We start from the raw sequence: 12,597 nt of genomic DNA, 5'->3' as shown, positions 1-12,597 counted from the left end.
TAAGCACAAATAATTGTTTAATAGATTTTGAACATCCTGGATTATGGAACAAATGCTAGCATAGTCTTAAAATATGTATTTAGAAAATGTAATTACAGTACAATGAATTGTTGATTATGTTGAAGGTAACAGCTTTAAGGGACAAAGAGGTCAAATAAAGATGTGCAATTGATAAATGAAGTTGTAATTGGCTGGTAAACAACCTGGCAGAAAAGGATATTTGTGTTATCGAAATCTCTTTTGCAAGGGGGATCCTCACATAAAACACAAAGTTACAAAGTTACACAAGACAGTAAACTAACAAGTTACAAACCAGAAATGGGGAATGAGACTGCAGTATAACAGTAACTAAAAAGCAGTGCATAGGTTACAAACAGGAGCATATTTAAGTATGTCATGAATTACATGATTGAAGTCAGCAATTGAAAGCAATACATTAACACAGAAATATTCAGAATCATACAAAGCAAAACAGAGCAGATTGTGTTATTACTCCTCTGGGTTTTAAACAAAGAGGGAGAATTAATAAGATGACTCCATAAAGAGACGATCCACTCCATCAGCAGGCTCCCGCTTTGTGAGTCTCGTTTTATGCGTTGAAATTGAGCCGCGGGATATTTGCCGGAGATCAAAAGGCAATCGTTTCTGCAGTCCGGTTAGCTCCAGGAAACCGCGGCTCTCCGCCGTTAATTACCGGGCCGCGGATGTTGGCCGAGCTCTGATTCAGTCTCAAGCCCCCGAACGTGGATGAGCGAGCTCGTCTCACTCCGCCCTACGTCACAGGGTTCACTTGGCTTTGGTTTTCTCCTCGTAGGTCCCCGCGTTCTTGTACGCGCTAACGTAGCCGGTGTTCTCCACCAGCTCCTCCCGCCCGCCCCTGCCTTTCCCCTTCCCGCTCTCATCGAAACGCTCTCGGTGGGAACCCGTGTACTTGGACGGGTCCGTCAAGCGCTCCACTGTGGCAGTCTTGGCTATTTTCTGAAGACGAAAACAAATGAGTCATAGAGTTATATCTTAAATGTTCCTGCAAAAGTGTCATAATTCATATGCTAACATGAACTGGCACAATGTACTAATATTGAATCTTGATATATCCTGCTAAAGCACTGGTTCTTGCAGCGATTCTTCCCATGGTCCAGAATCAAACCCTAACTGTGTCCCCAGGGAGTCATACAGTATGAGAGCACAGGCCTAGTAGGCCAGGGAACAGCAGTTGGATCCATGTAACATTCATCGCAAAATAGAAGTTCCTCTCATTAATTGCAGCTGTATTAGCTGTGCGGTTCTCTGGTATGCTAACTGCCAAGCTCAGCTGGTGAACTGCACAGTGATAAGACAGTGGCTTACTGCTTGGCTGTTATAGCACACATGTTTCATCCCAATTTCACAAAGCATTTGAAACTGCAATTATGTGACAGGTCTGCGGTCATGAGAGGACATTCCGATTTGGCGAACAGAGAGAAAGAGTTGTGTAGAAACATGGTTGAATTTATACAATATTAAGCACTCACATCAATGCAGCAATTAGCATAGGTAGGGTTTTATTCCCAAATTCAAATGCTCACTTTGCCTGTCAGTGATGAACACTGAGCTGGGGCAACTGTTATGTGCAGAAGGATAAAAGCCATTTAGTTCAAATCAATGGGTTTAAATGGAAGTTGCAGCGTAAATGACCTATAATTGTGATGTGGAGTTTACAAAAGATCACAAAAGAGTAGTTGAGACAGTGCCGTCATCAGTCTGTATCATCTGACACTTCCAGTCTTCTACTCTCTGGATATACCAATACACCAAGGGTAAATATTTTTGTCAGGACAATTTGGGATTTAAATGACATGATACAACAGTTTAATAAAAATGTAAATGCTAAAGAATTTTTACACATTATAGTATTTGTATCAATTAAGCATTTCTGTGTCAGTACGTAATCCTTCATACCATATTAGAATAACGCAATTCACACTATGCCGTATTTAGTATATGTCTTTGAATGAGTACTGGCTTTGACATTTGAGAATCATGTGGCCCAATACATACTGTTGCCAATGTAATTACTGTATGAGTATGGAATTGGTGTATTGTGTCAAATTAAGCACAGGTTGACAGAAACAAATTAGGATAGGCCATGTAACACTGTAAGTCATTGTAGGAGAAGACCATGAGCTTCTGGTGTGGATCTGGCAGGCTGTGACCACACACACCGACAGATTTACGGCAACGGGATATTGTGCAACAGAGTTATTATGAATCATTGCCACCAAGAACAAGAATTACCAGGTTGACATTTGGAAGTGCTTGCAGCTCTGCAAAATATCACCACAGTTACACCACAAAACATTAACAAAGATTTACAGGTTTTATTACTGGTAGTGATAAGGTGTGAGAATGTGTTTCATCCATGCAGGTTGGACAGGCTTTTTGTGGCATGCTCATGCAAGCCCAGTAGCATAGGATTGATAGGATTGATCACAAAATGTTCAGTTGGCAGATTTGAAAAATGATCTGTAGGTTACAATGCCTGGATTGAGTTTTAACCTTTACTTGCATAAAACTGCAGCTTAGATTGTTCTGAAATATTTGAGTTTGTAGAACCATAGTTTTGTGTTAAAAAAAATATTTAAATATGCATGTTTAGTTTCTCTTATTGATGTTTCACTTTCAATAATCCCATTTATAAAACAATTCCTGTCATCCCTCCAATGTAATTCATAAAACTGCATACAGTGCATGTAGCCAGCAAGACTAGCTTTGCCAATAGGCAATATCTGGTCACAAAAACTGGGGTAGTGAGTGATACGTAGATGAGTGTTAAGCACAATTAAAAAGCTATTTGCTCTCCAGCCAGCAGGGTAAACAGCCAACTAAACAAAATATATATACCTGTCAATAAAATTAATGTAACCTTTGCTGCTTGTACTTGGTATTGTAGAGTGTATGTTGCCCGACCCTCGGTAGCATGCTTGGCAAAATTAATGTTAGACATTGACAACATTAAGCACGTGGGATCCGCGGCCATAGGAACCTTTATTCAGATTAATGAGTAAATTTTTAGTTTTGCTTGCTCTTACCGTTATGCCAACATTGGTGGGCTCTTTGCCCTCGATCAACTTGTGGATGGACTTCAAGGATTCCTCTTTGCTCTGACCTTTGAATCTTTTTGGTGCTAATTCCTCCAGAGCCTTCTGGAATTCCTCATAAGTGATGACCCGAGAAGTCTTTGCTCTGAACATTTACAAAAAAATAAATAAATACACACTGCTGTCTGAACAAGTCAAAGAAAATGCCATGTTTAATCACTGTATCAATTTATTGTCTTGAACACTGAATATATTAACAAAGAATGGTCCAGCCTTAGCTTCTAATGTTTAAAAGATACATTTAAAAGTGAACATATTCACTTACTTCACTTTAGTGAATACGATATCTACATCGGTGCTGGTGACGTTCTTTCCATCAATGACCTTACAGTCTTTGCAAAGTTTGGCCCAGTTTTTCCCATTCAACTCCTTCCCAGTGGCTTTGGTGTCTCCATGGATGGCAAACTTCTTGAAGGAGTCCAAGAGCAGTTCCATGTCTGTGTTTTGTGCCATCATGAGAAAATCTGGAAAAGACAGTCAAATAAATCCTAATCTCTAAATACTATATGCCAAGGTGATAGCCACAATAGTCAGAACATATTTTAGAAAATACGTTTAGAAGCATCACATGAAAGTGTGCGGAAAATAACTATAGAGTCACTTATGCATATGGAGAGGAGAGTTCCCCTAACTAAATTCCTTGTTTTACACTTAATGAATACTGAATACTTCTATTCTTATGAGATATTTGGCTCTGCCTTAGATTAAGTGGCAAGTGCTTAGGTAGGCCATTAAAGTCATATAGCCCAGGGCATGGTTTGGGAAGTGTTAGGACCCAGCTTCTTCCCGTGGAATCAAAGTCAGGACAATGCAGGAACTCACTAAGACAACAAACAATTTACTGAAGAAAGTAAAAGTTTATTGTAAATCACACTGGCCAACGGGAAGGTCACTGAAACACAACATAAGTTTGCGGTACAGCTACCCACACCGCACTGGTCTTCTAGCCTGGTTTAAATACCCTCTGGGGCCTTGACTGGGTACGCATGTCCATCCTATCTGCGATCTCTTTGTTCCCTAATGACGTCTGTTTTGTACATAAACAATCTATGCCCTTAATGTTGCCTGATACCATATGGCGTCACTACTTGCAGAGAGGAGAAACACTACGAACCCACCAGAAGCCCTGATTTAACAGTGTAATGAAAAGTTACTGGCACAACCAACCCATCTGTTAACTGAAATGTCCGTGTTCAAAATCCTTAAAAACAAACTGAGTTTAATGAATAGGTGCATTTGGTGCTTTATTTAACGAACCCCAGGCTTATAATGTGCATTTACTGGGTACAGATGTTTTGGTTTAATAGAAGGGCAGGCTGGAGATGGCAGATCTTTTGATTTGTTAATTGCAGAGAGATGTACCATGTGACTGCAAGACATGACTTCATCCTGTCTGCACCCCACACCTGCACCCACACATGGTGAGGCAATCCTCTCTGTCACTGTGGGGACCTGTTGTTTGGGACCACCTCTGAAGCCATTAATGCACTTATATTAATAAAATTATGCCGGAAAAAGTATAAATACTCTAGCATGTGTCACTTTCTTAAATTAAACCATTTTTCTAAATGGCCGTATTAGCAGATGTATGAGTTCTGTATCATAAATCATGCAATATGAGTTAATCTAGACCTGTATTGTTCACTTTGGTAGCAAATTTCCTGAGGGATTGCTGTGATCATCTTGGCTGCAGGGATTCTCATCAGGCACTTATTTACTGGACAACTGTATCCAAGTACTGTTCCTCTGTATCTTAGTTTCACATTTCAGAATGGATTACTGAAATAATTTTGGCTCAGTCAATTCACTTTAATAAGCTGTGAAGAGACTTAATAGTGTAAAAAATTAGGCATGCTTGAAAAAGATTTTTTCCCCCCTTATCATTACAAGATTAACTGTTTCAAATATGGCCAGTTTGTAGTTTTGTACATAACTGGCTAGGCATCGGTATTTCACCTGCATTTACTTCAATCAGGGGAAATGAATTTGATACAGCATGCATGCTATCTAGCTATGTGTAGTCAACTTCACTAACAAAGTTGCAAACAAAGAGTCTTGTCCTCATCAATGTTCACAGATTATAAAACACAGCATAACTTGAAATTTCAAATATTTAAACAATTTATTTCTACCTTAATACCTCAGGAATATAACAATGCAATATTACATTTCATTTTATTGGGCAGTGACTTTGTCTGAAGCAACGCACAATTACTGCATACCGAACACAGAACACTCCAGAACACAGGTCAGGTAAGGCAGCTACAATTTGCATAAATACCATAGCCATAACCATGGACATATGCATATTATGTTGTATTTGAGAAAATTAAGAGGCTAATATTTGAATAGGATATGGATAACTTTGTGAATCAGCTAGCAATAATGTGCTGTACCAATGGCCTGCTAATGTTACTTATTCCACACACGATTCCATGTTTACATCCCAGTTATAACTAAAAGTCCAGAATAGCTAAATACCAGAAACAAAATAGCTGCACTACGGTGTACCATACGATGTTCTCACACGTTAAGGGGTCCACTCAGTGTTAAAGATTGTTATAACACTGTTATACTGTTACCATCTATATGGAATCATTCATGTTGCTAAAAATGCTATTTTCAATATCTCTGACTACCTCACCTCTTCGCTTGCTTGTAGCGCTCAAGGATGCGTCTTCAATGGAGGTTTGGGTGGGGTTGAAGACGGAGGAGGAGATGAACACAGAGTCTAAAAAGGCCCATAAAAAACCTTCATAATATACCTTTAACCTTCTGCTTCTTTCAGAAAATTCAGAGACAGATTCATCCAGGTCCAGTGCGTGAGTGCTCTGCCTTTTCATGAGCTAGTATTACCAGGTTTTTATTTCTGTCATGGAGCATTGAGTGTCTAGAGGGTGTCATTACTCATGTGAGCGTGGAGAATGAGCTCTCACAAGCAGCTGTAGAAACACCCATGACGGGAGCAGACACATACATTTTATGTAGGCCTGTAAGTGCTCTCTATATTCTTGCAGGGGTTTGCAAACAGCAGATCAATCAGCGTCAAACATCGGTTTGCAAACTAGAATTTCACTGGCACACCATTACACAAAGAAGACAACAACAGAGAAATCTTCAGTGTTGCACACATCCCTCATGCCATCACTCTTTAAACAGAAAGCAGCAGAATCTGCAATGTCATACTGTTTCTTTATATCGCTCAAGACTATAGTAGCCAAAATTTCAATCACTTCATTTTGAGCACTTATGCATTTTGGGGGATACCTGATGCAATGTCAGTAAGGAATTGATTATTTTCCAAAGTGCACTTCGCCAAAAGCCCTGCTGCTAGACAATCCTCCTTGTGCTCACTGCAAAGTATCTCCTGATCCCCACATAGAGGAAGCTCATTAGCCACTAAAAACTTGAAGACATCACCAGTACTTTTAATGTAATAGCAGTTCTTTTGGACTTGTTGAGGAGAGAGCAGAGAAGCTATGGTATCTCCAGACATAGAGCCAGGTCCAGTGGGAAGAATTAATATAATGGTGACAAGAGGAAAACTGGCTGATTTAAACCAACCTGGAAATGAAGACCTGTTTGTCCTGCCACTGTGGATTCTTGGTAATCATAGCTGGCTACTGCACGAATGATGCAGGCTGAAACCTGTAATGTCAAGGCTATGGTGCCCAGTATTGTGATGAACACCATATCCTATGCTTTTCCTACCCAGGGAAACCGACAATGGTTACTGTAGATGTTTATGTATTATTTATTTATGTAGTGAGATATTCACCAGAGTGATTCAGGTTAAGTGTATGTTGCTTACACAATCAGTGAGTACTGAGTACTCAAGAGCAACCCAATTAGCATGACCTGGTTGGTCCCAGGTTGGATTTAGTGGTTATGGTGGGTAATGCGACAATCACTGTTGGAGGCCAACTATTGTTGGCCAAGCTGTAATCAACTATCAATTAGTAACATGTCCAGAACTAGTATTGGTCCAGCACTGCCATACAATATTTCCCCAGCCATATGTCATTGAGCAGCAGCCAATGACAGCATTCTAAAAACTTGCAATCAGATGTTTTCCCAAACAGATGTTTTTGTAACCACAACTAATTTGAGTTAACCTATGGCAAATACTAACATTGACACATACTTGAATACATTATTTTTATGACCAGACAGAAGCCTGATTAGCCTGTGATTAGTACCTTAAAATAGTCCAACAATTACACTCACAATTATGTTTACACTGCGGTTAGAATTACAGCTTTTCAAATAACCATTTTATTTGATTTTTTACCCACATTTGTTCTCGTATGTGGGCCATACTGGCCCAGACCATGTTTGCAGTATATATCAATAGGCAGTCAGTGGATGAAAACACTCTACAGACATTTTCATCCACCTGCAAGCTTTTTCTTTTGCCCTGACACTGAAGCCAAGAGCTGACGTAGCTGTGCTCTGTCACACCAATGGGCATCTTGAAGATTAATTTTGTTTTGATTACTTCCTTTCAATTCTGCCTGTACTTTTTTGCTTGTACAGAGAACATTGTCATGGGAAACTGCTCTGCCACAATGAAATCCCACTATTTATGCTGCTGTTTTCCTCCGACTTTAGGTTATTGATAGCATCATTCACCTTTCTATGATATTCTTGGTTTACTCACAAAAGTGAGCTGAAACCTATACAAATCACATACAAATTTTGCAAGGTACACTGTCATTTCTGTGGTGAAATTTACAATAGTGTGGTTTTATTTATTCACATCAGTGTAACACTGCAGAAGTAAAACCCCCAAAATGTGCTACTGTAGAGGCCAGCAGATACAGCTTGTGATGCTTTTTAAAGCTAGTCATCCCCACCCCTCTGTCAGGACAGCAAATCCCACTGATTTACAGACCTCACGTTTACAACCTAATGAGTTTCTATCGCTGCCACCACTGTGTCATGACACGTCTCTCTGCTTTTCTGATCTATGCTCTGGTGCTCTTAAATTCCCATTAATGATCTGTGGATGGGAATCACACCACTTTGTAAAATGTACACAAGGTAAGGTAATATTATTTTGGAAAAAATGACAATGAAAGATTTACGACGCCAAATTTACTAGCAGAATATTACAAAATGGCTTGTATTAATATTACTCCAACCACACAGCTACTATATCTCAAACCAATGCTACTAATACTGATTGCAATGAATGAATTACTTTATATATAAAAGCAAGATTCTTAAAAAAATTCTGTTTACATGAAGCTTGTGGTATTTATTTTGGATGCATAATTTTGTATTCACTCTCAAATATAACTCCCCACATTTTTATTCAGGTTTTTGAGGATTAGTCATAAGCACATGGGTAAAGTGAACACATGGGTGTGTTTGTACTCTAAACACAGTAAAATATATCTATTACATCATCCAACCGGGAAGAAACAGAACTGACACCTGAATCCTCATGCACAGCCACCAAGTATAATAATAGAATTATCATAGATATCACTGCCCTTTAACAGTGCATCAACAAATGAAACATGTTCTATTGGGTTCGCACTTTTGAGATCTAGCATTTCTGTCAACCATTCAAAAAAGCTATAAGGTCTCGCAATACTAAACGTATTTTATGTATCACAAGCAGCTCCCAATGTTTCAACTCAATAAAACAATATGGCTACATAACAGCTAAACACATGTATGCCTTGTTGGCCATCATGGCATTAAAAGTAACTTAAAAGTAAGTTTCCAAAGTAAACCAAAGACTGCAAGCAAGTGCATAAAATGCTCCACGCTGGTGGAGCAATGCATACCATGTGTTGGACGGATGGATGGATGCAATGAGCGTGTGCGTAGCCGTGGGTCAGTGCAGAGAAAGCTGAGCCCTCAGAGAGAGAGCCGCGTGTCCCTGCAGCACCGGGGGCGAGCGCTCCGCTTACCTCTGCAAACCTCCCGCTGCTGAGCCTGCTCCGCCTGCACCGCACCGCTCTCCGCCTGCACCGCGACACGCCACGCCTGCCCCGTCTGGCCACCTGCCTGCTCGCCTGCGTCCTCCGCGGCTCCGGTGCGCTTTAAGTGGCCGAGGACTTGTTATCTTCTGTTTGTCCTCGTATCCATAGAGACCATCCTGTTGCACATCATGAGAAAGCAATGAAAAAAGCCGGAGAGAGAGAGACAGAGAGAGAGAGAGAGAGAGAGAAAGTTCTCTCTCCATAACCGAGTGACCGGGGTCATTTATCAGACGCTCAGCAGTGGCCCCCTTTTTTCGAGCGAGCAAGACGGTGTGGGCTGCCATGCAGGTAGCGCAGAGGAACTGGGACTGCTGCATTTAAAAAAAAAAGTTTTGGTAAGAAGTTGCAAGCCTGCAGCAGTTTGTGTACACAGGGAGAAACAAGGAACCACAGAGAGAGAGAGTTGTGTGGCTGAATTGGACTTCCACCTGTTTTCGTCAGATGATCTGATCAGATCTTCCAGACACTGCATGTTGATGAAGCACACTTAATATGCATATCATCAAACATTTATGAGTGATGTAAATTACCCTTTAATTGTACATGAACATATGTACACAATTCATTTTTTACCGAAACTAATGTTCCGAACCTCCCATGAAAGGATATCACAAAATATGATTATTAAAAATGGTTATGAGATTGTTTTAAATGTGTGATTTGTGTAAATAATATTTTTGTAAATAAAAGTTGCAGCAGTTTGCATTAAATGGTAGTGAAAAAAAAGTATATGTTATAGAATTAATGATAGTGTGTCATCTAGGTACTGTATTAAATTGGTTATAGATATTGAACATTTCTGTGAATGGAGAGAGGTAAAGTGAATAAGGCAAGTGGACCTTGCTTTACTCCAAAGCACAAAGCAGCTCTGTCAATAAAGACATCCATTCAGCCAATGTGTCTGTAAATAGCACATGAAATATTCTACGACCAGTAACAAAAAATCAAAGTAATACAAAACAAAACAAGACAAAAAAACATTACCATTTCTGCAGCAAAGGCAGCATTTGAAATCTAATATAAACACTGGAAAGTCCAGGGGTCAGAAAGTAAAAGTCTGGCCATGTGTTTCTTCCATCCATGAACTCAGCCAGCTAATTTCACTCATTAGGTCTGCCTCCTGGCTGAAGAATTGTGCCAATTAGCAGCAAGTCCAGTTGATTTGAACAAAATACTGGGGAGGACTTTTACTTTCTGAACCTGGATTTCCACCTCTGAATATAAAGGCAGCATAAGCAGGGCTGGTGCTCACTAACACTGTTGCAGGATGTGCACAGGGTCTTCTAGCCTGGATGTGCTGTGATGGGGCAAGGGTGCCCGAATCAGCCTCCGAGCTACTGTGTTCTGAAAGTGTGTACTGAGTATACTGCATACTGTTTAGTGTGCGATGGGCAGTATGATAAAAATATCCTCCACACTATTTTCCAACTGTACTGTGGAGGTGTTCAAGGTTCAAGGAAAACTTCAGCAAAGCTGCACCACATTAAAGAGAAGCCTCATATTTATGGGACCAAAATGGTTTTCTCCTATAAAAATGCTCCTGAATACCCTCAGTCAAACCCCAGAAATAAGTATAACATTCTAGGATTTTAAGTACTCTACATTTAGAGAAGATTTTGCCTCAAGTGTACTCAACAACTGTACTCAATAGTAAGCAAGTGCACTTATTCAGTCTAAAACACTGGGCCGTCCAGACATGCTCAGTCCTTGCCTCGCCCACCCCGGCACCGCTCAGGTAATTAAGCTGTTAGAATTTTCTGGGCCGACGCCACCCCTCCCTCCCTTTTCCTCTCCATTCTATAGTTAGGATCGACATTAACGCGTGAGAGCATGAGCCATTACGTGAGTCAGTGCCAAATGTGACTGTGACCTAACTCGCATGATATATTAGATAATAGACATATATTTGAATTTTTTTTATCTTGATATTAATTTAATAAAAAAGAGAATCTTTCTTAATGACCTGCGGTGGTATAAACTAATGTTAGCTTTTATGTTGTCTCACATCTCTCTCCTTCTGCCTCCTTATAACAGTTGCATTTCAGCAGAGGGACGAGGGAAAAAATTAATTGGCATTTCTAACAATAGCAAACCGGCTGCTGGAATATTAAGTGTTCTTTTTACAGCAGATGCAGGTGTGAATGGCTTGCAACTTTATACCACTCTGCACTGGGTGCTATATAAAGGTGCCAAAAGTTAAGCATGCTATTGAGATAGGGCTTCTCTGGCACTGTGTGGTCATTTTAGGGAGCCCTAATGGTTTGGGAATCCCTGGTTTATAAAGACACTCGCTGTGTTAACACTGAAAAAGGCATGGTTTATGTTCTGTATTGCTTATTTGGGGATTCACCCTTCTGCATCTAGCCAGTACTGATGGAAACAGTAGTCCCAGCATGTCAAGTGTTGTGTGTACCGCAGCTACAGTGGAGCCATTAATCAGGATCTTTCATGATCTATATCCTTACTACATGGGACATTTACTTTTTTAACTCTTTGCACCCAGGTCCACTACTGAATACTGAAGAGATCCACTTAAACGTTTACAGTGAGCTCCATAATGTTGGGGACAAGGACATATTTTATCTTTATTTGGTTCTGTACTCTGAAATTTTCGACTTGTAATCAAACAATTCACTTGTGGTTAAAGTGCACATTCTTAGCTTTTATTTAAGCGTATGTGTATACCCTTTGGTTACACCAAATCATAACTGCTAGAGAAATGATTACATTCCCTAGTGGGGTGCTACTGTTGTGGCCTACCCTTAAGCAAGTTACTTAACCTGAATTATTTCAGTAGATACCCAGCTTTATTAATGGATTATGTGTCAAATGAATATAAATTTGCAAGCCACACATTGCCAAATGCCTGAAAGGCGAATATAATGTAATGTAATCTAACAGCATAACGTCATGGAACACAACTGATAATTTATTATAGAACAATGAGTCCTTTGGGACTGACAGCTATTTGGGTTTCCGAATACGAACACAATTAGATGAAGGGAAGTCCTCTGTAGTGGTTCAGTCCTGTGACAGCAGCTGCAAGGGTTGAAATTCTGTTTGGTAGAACTCCTGGCAACATTTAGGCGTGACTATCCATTACAATTCCGGTTTTAGATCCATGGAAAATGATAACAGTTTGTAAACAATCCCACTTGCTCTGCTGGCCAAATTTTGCAATAAAACATTATCTGGACTGAAAATGAAAGGTCTGAAATATCCAAATGCAGACAAGCCTTTGAGTAAGCGTACATTTAAGTTGTTGGTAGACAAATATGTCTGAAATTAAAGGGAGCTCTGACCACAGTTCATTTTAATATAGTGGTAAACCATATCTGCACATCTCTGAATGGCTATGTAGACCAAATGGGCCTGGGAATAAAAAAACCTGAACTTCTCTGCGTGTTCACCCTTTATCTGTGCAGACTGACCTCCCGTCGGGACGCAAATGCAGTACGTTGGTC

General features: G+C 40.0%; 1 protein-coding gene across 5 annotated transcripts; it reads right to left on the bottom strand.

Annotated features, from left to right (window-relative positions):
• Positions 1–9,247, bottom strand: tppp3 (tubulin polymerization-promoting protein family member 3). 5 transcript variants are annotated; one of them, XM_064335853.1, is made up of 5 exons: positions 9,062–9,247; positions 5,782–5,868; positions 3,403–3,601; positions 3,069–3,222; positions 1–978 (listed from the first exon to the last, which is right to left on the bottom strand). In XM_064335853.1, the coding sequence occupies exons 3-5, from the start codon at positions 3,591–3,593 to the stop codon at positions 787–789; spliced, it is 537 nt and encodes a 178-aa protein (XP_064191923.1). In that variant the 5' UTR covers positions 3,594–3,601; positions 5,782–5,868; positions 9,062–9,247; the 3' UTR covers positions 1–786. The 5 variants fall into 5 exon arrangements, with proteins under 5 accessions (XP_064191923.1, XP_064191922.1, XP_064191924.1 ...); XM_064335852.1 differs by lacking the exon at positions 5,782–5,868 and having other exon boundaries at positions 9,062–9,244; XM_064335854.1 differs by lacking the exon at positions 5,782–5,868 and having other exon boundaries at positions 8,936–9,071.
• Between the last annotated feature and the right edge of the window lie 3,350 nt (positions 9,248–12,597).

The sequence above is a fragment of the Anguilla rostrata genome, chromosome 5 (genome assembly GCF_018555375.3).
Source record: "Anguilla rostrata isolate EN2019 chromosome 5, ASM1855537v3, whole genome shotgun sequence".
NCBI lineage: Eukaryota > Metazoa > Chordata > Actinopteri > Anguilliformes > Anguillidae > Anguilla > Anguilla rostrata.
The sequence above is the reverse complement of the archived record's forward strand: the minus strand, read 5'-3'. Positions and strand labels throughout refer to the sequence as shown.

Bases quoted from the DNA above. Each gene is read 5' to 3' on its own strand.
- tppp3 (XM_064335853.1), bottom strand. From the start codon at position 3,593: ATGATGGCACAAAACACAGACATGGAACTGCTCTTGGACTCCTTCAAG. The intron at 3,223-3,402 runs GTAAGTGAATAT...GTAAATGTTCAG, and splicing joins ATCGTATTCACTAAAGTGAA to AGCAAAGACTTCTCGGGTCA. The intron at 979-3,068 runs GTAAGAGCAAGC...TTTCGTCTTCAG, and splicing joins CCACCAATGTTGGCATAACG to AAAATAGCCAAGACTGCCAC.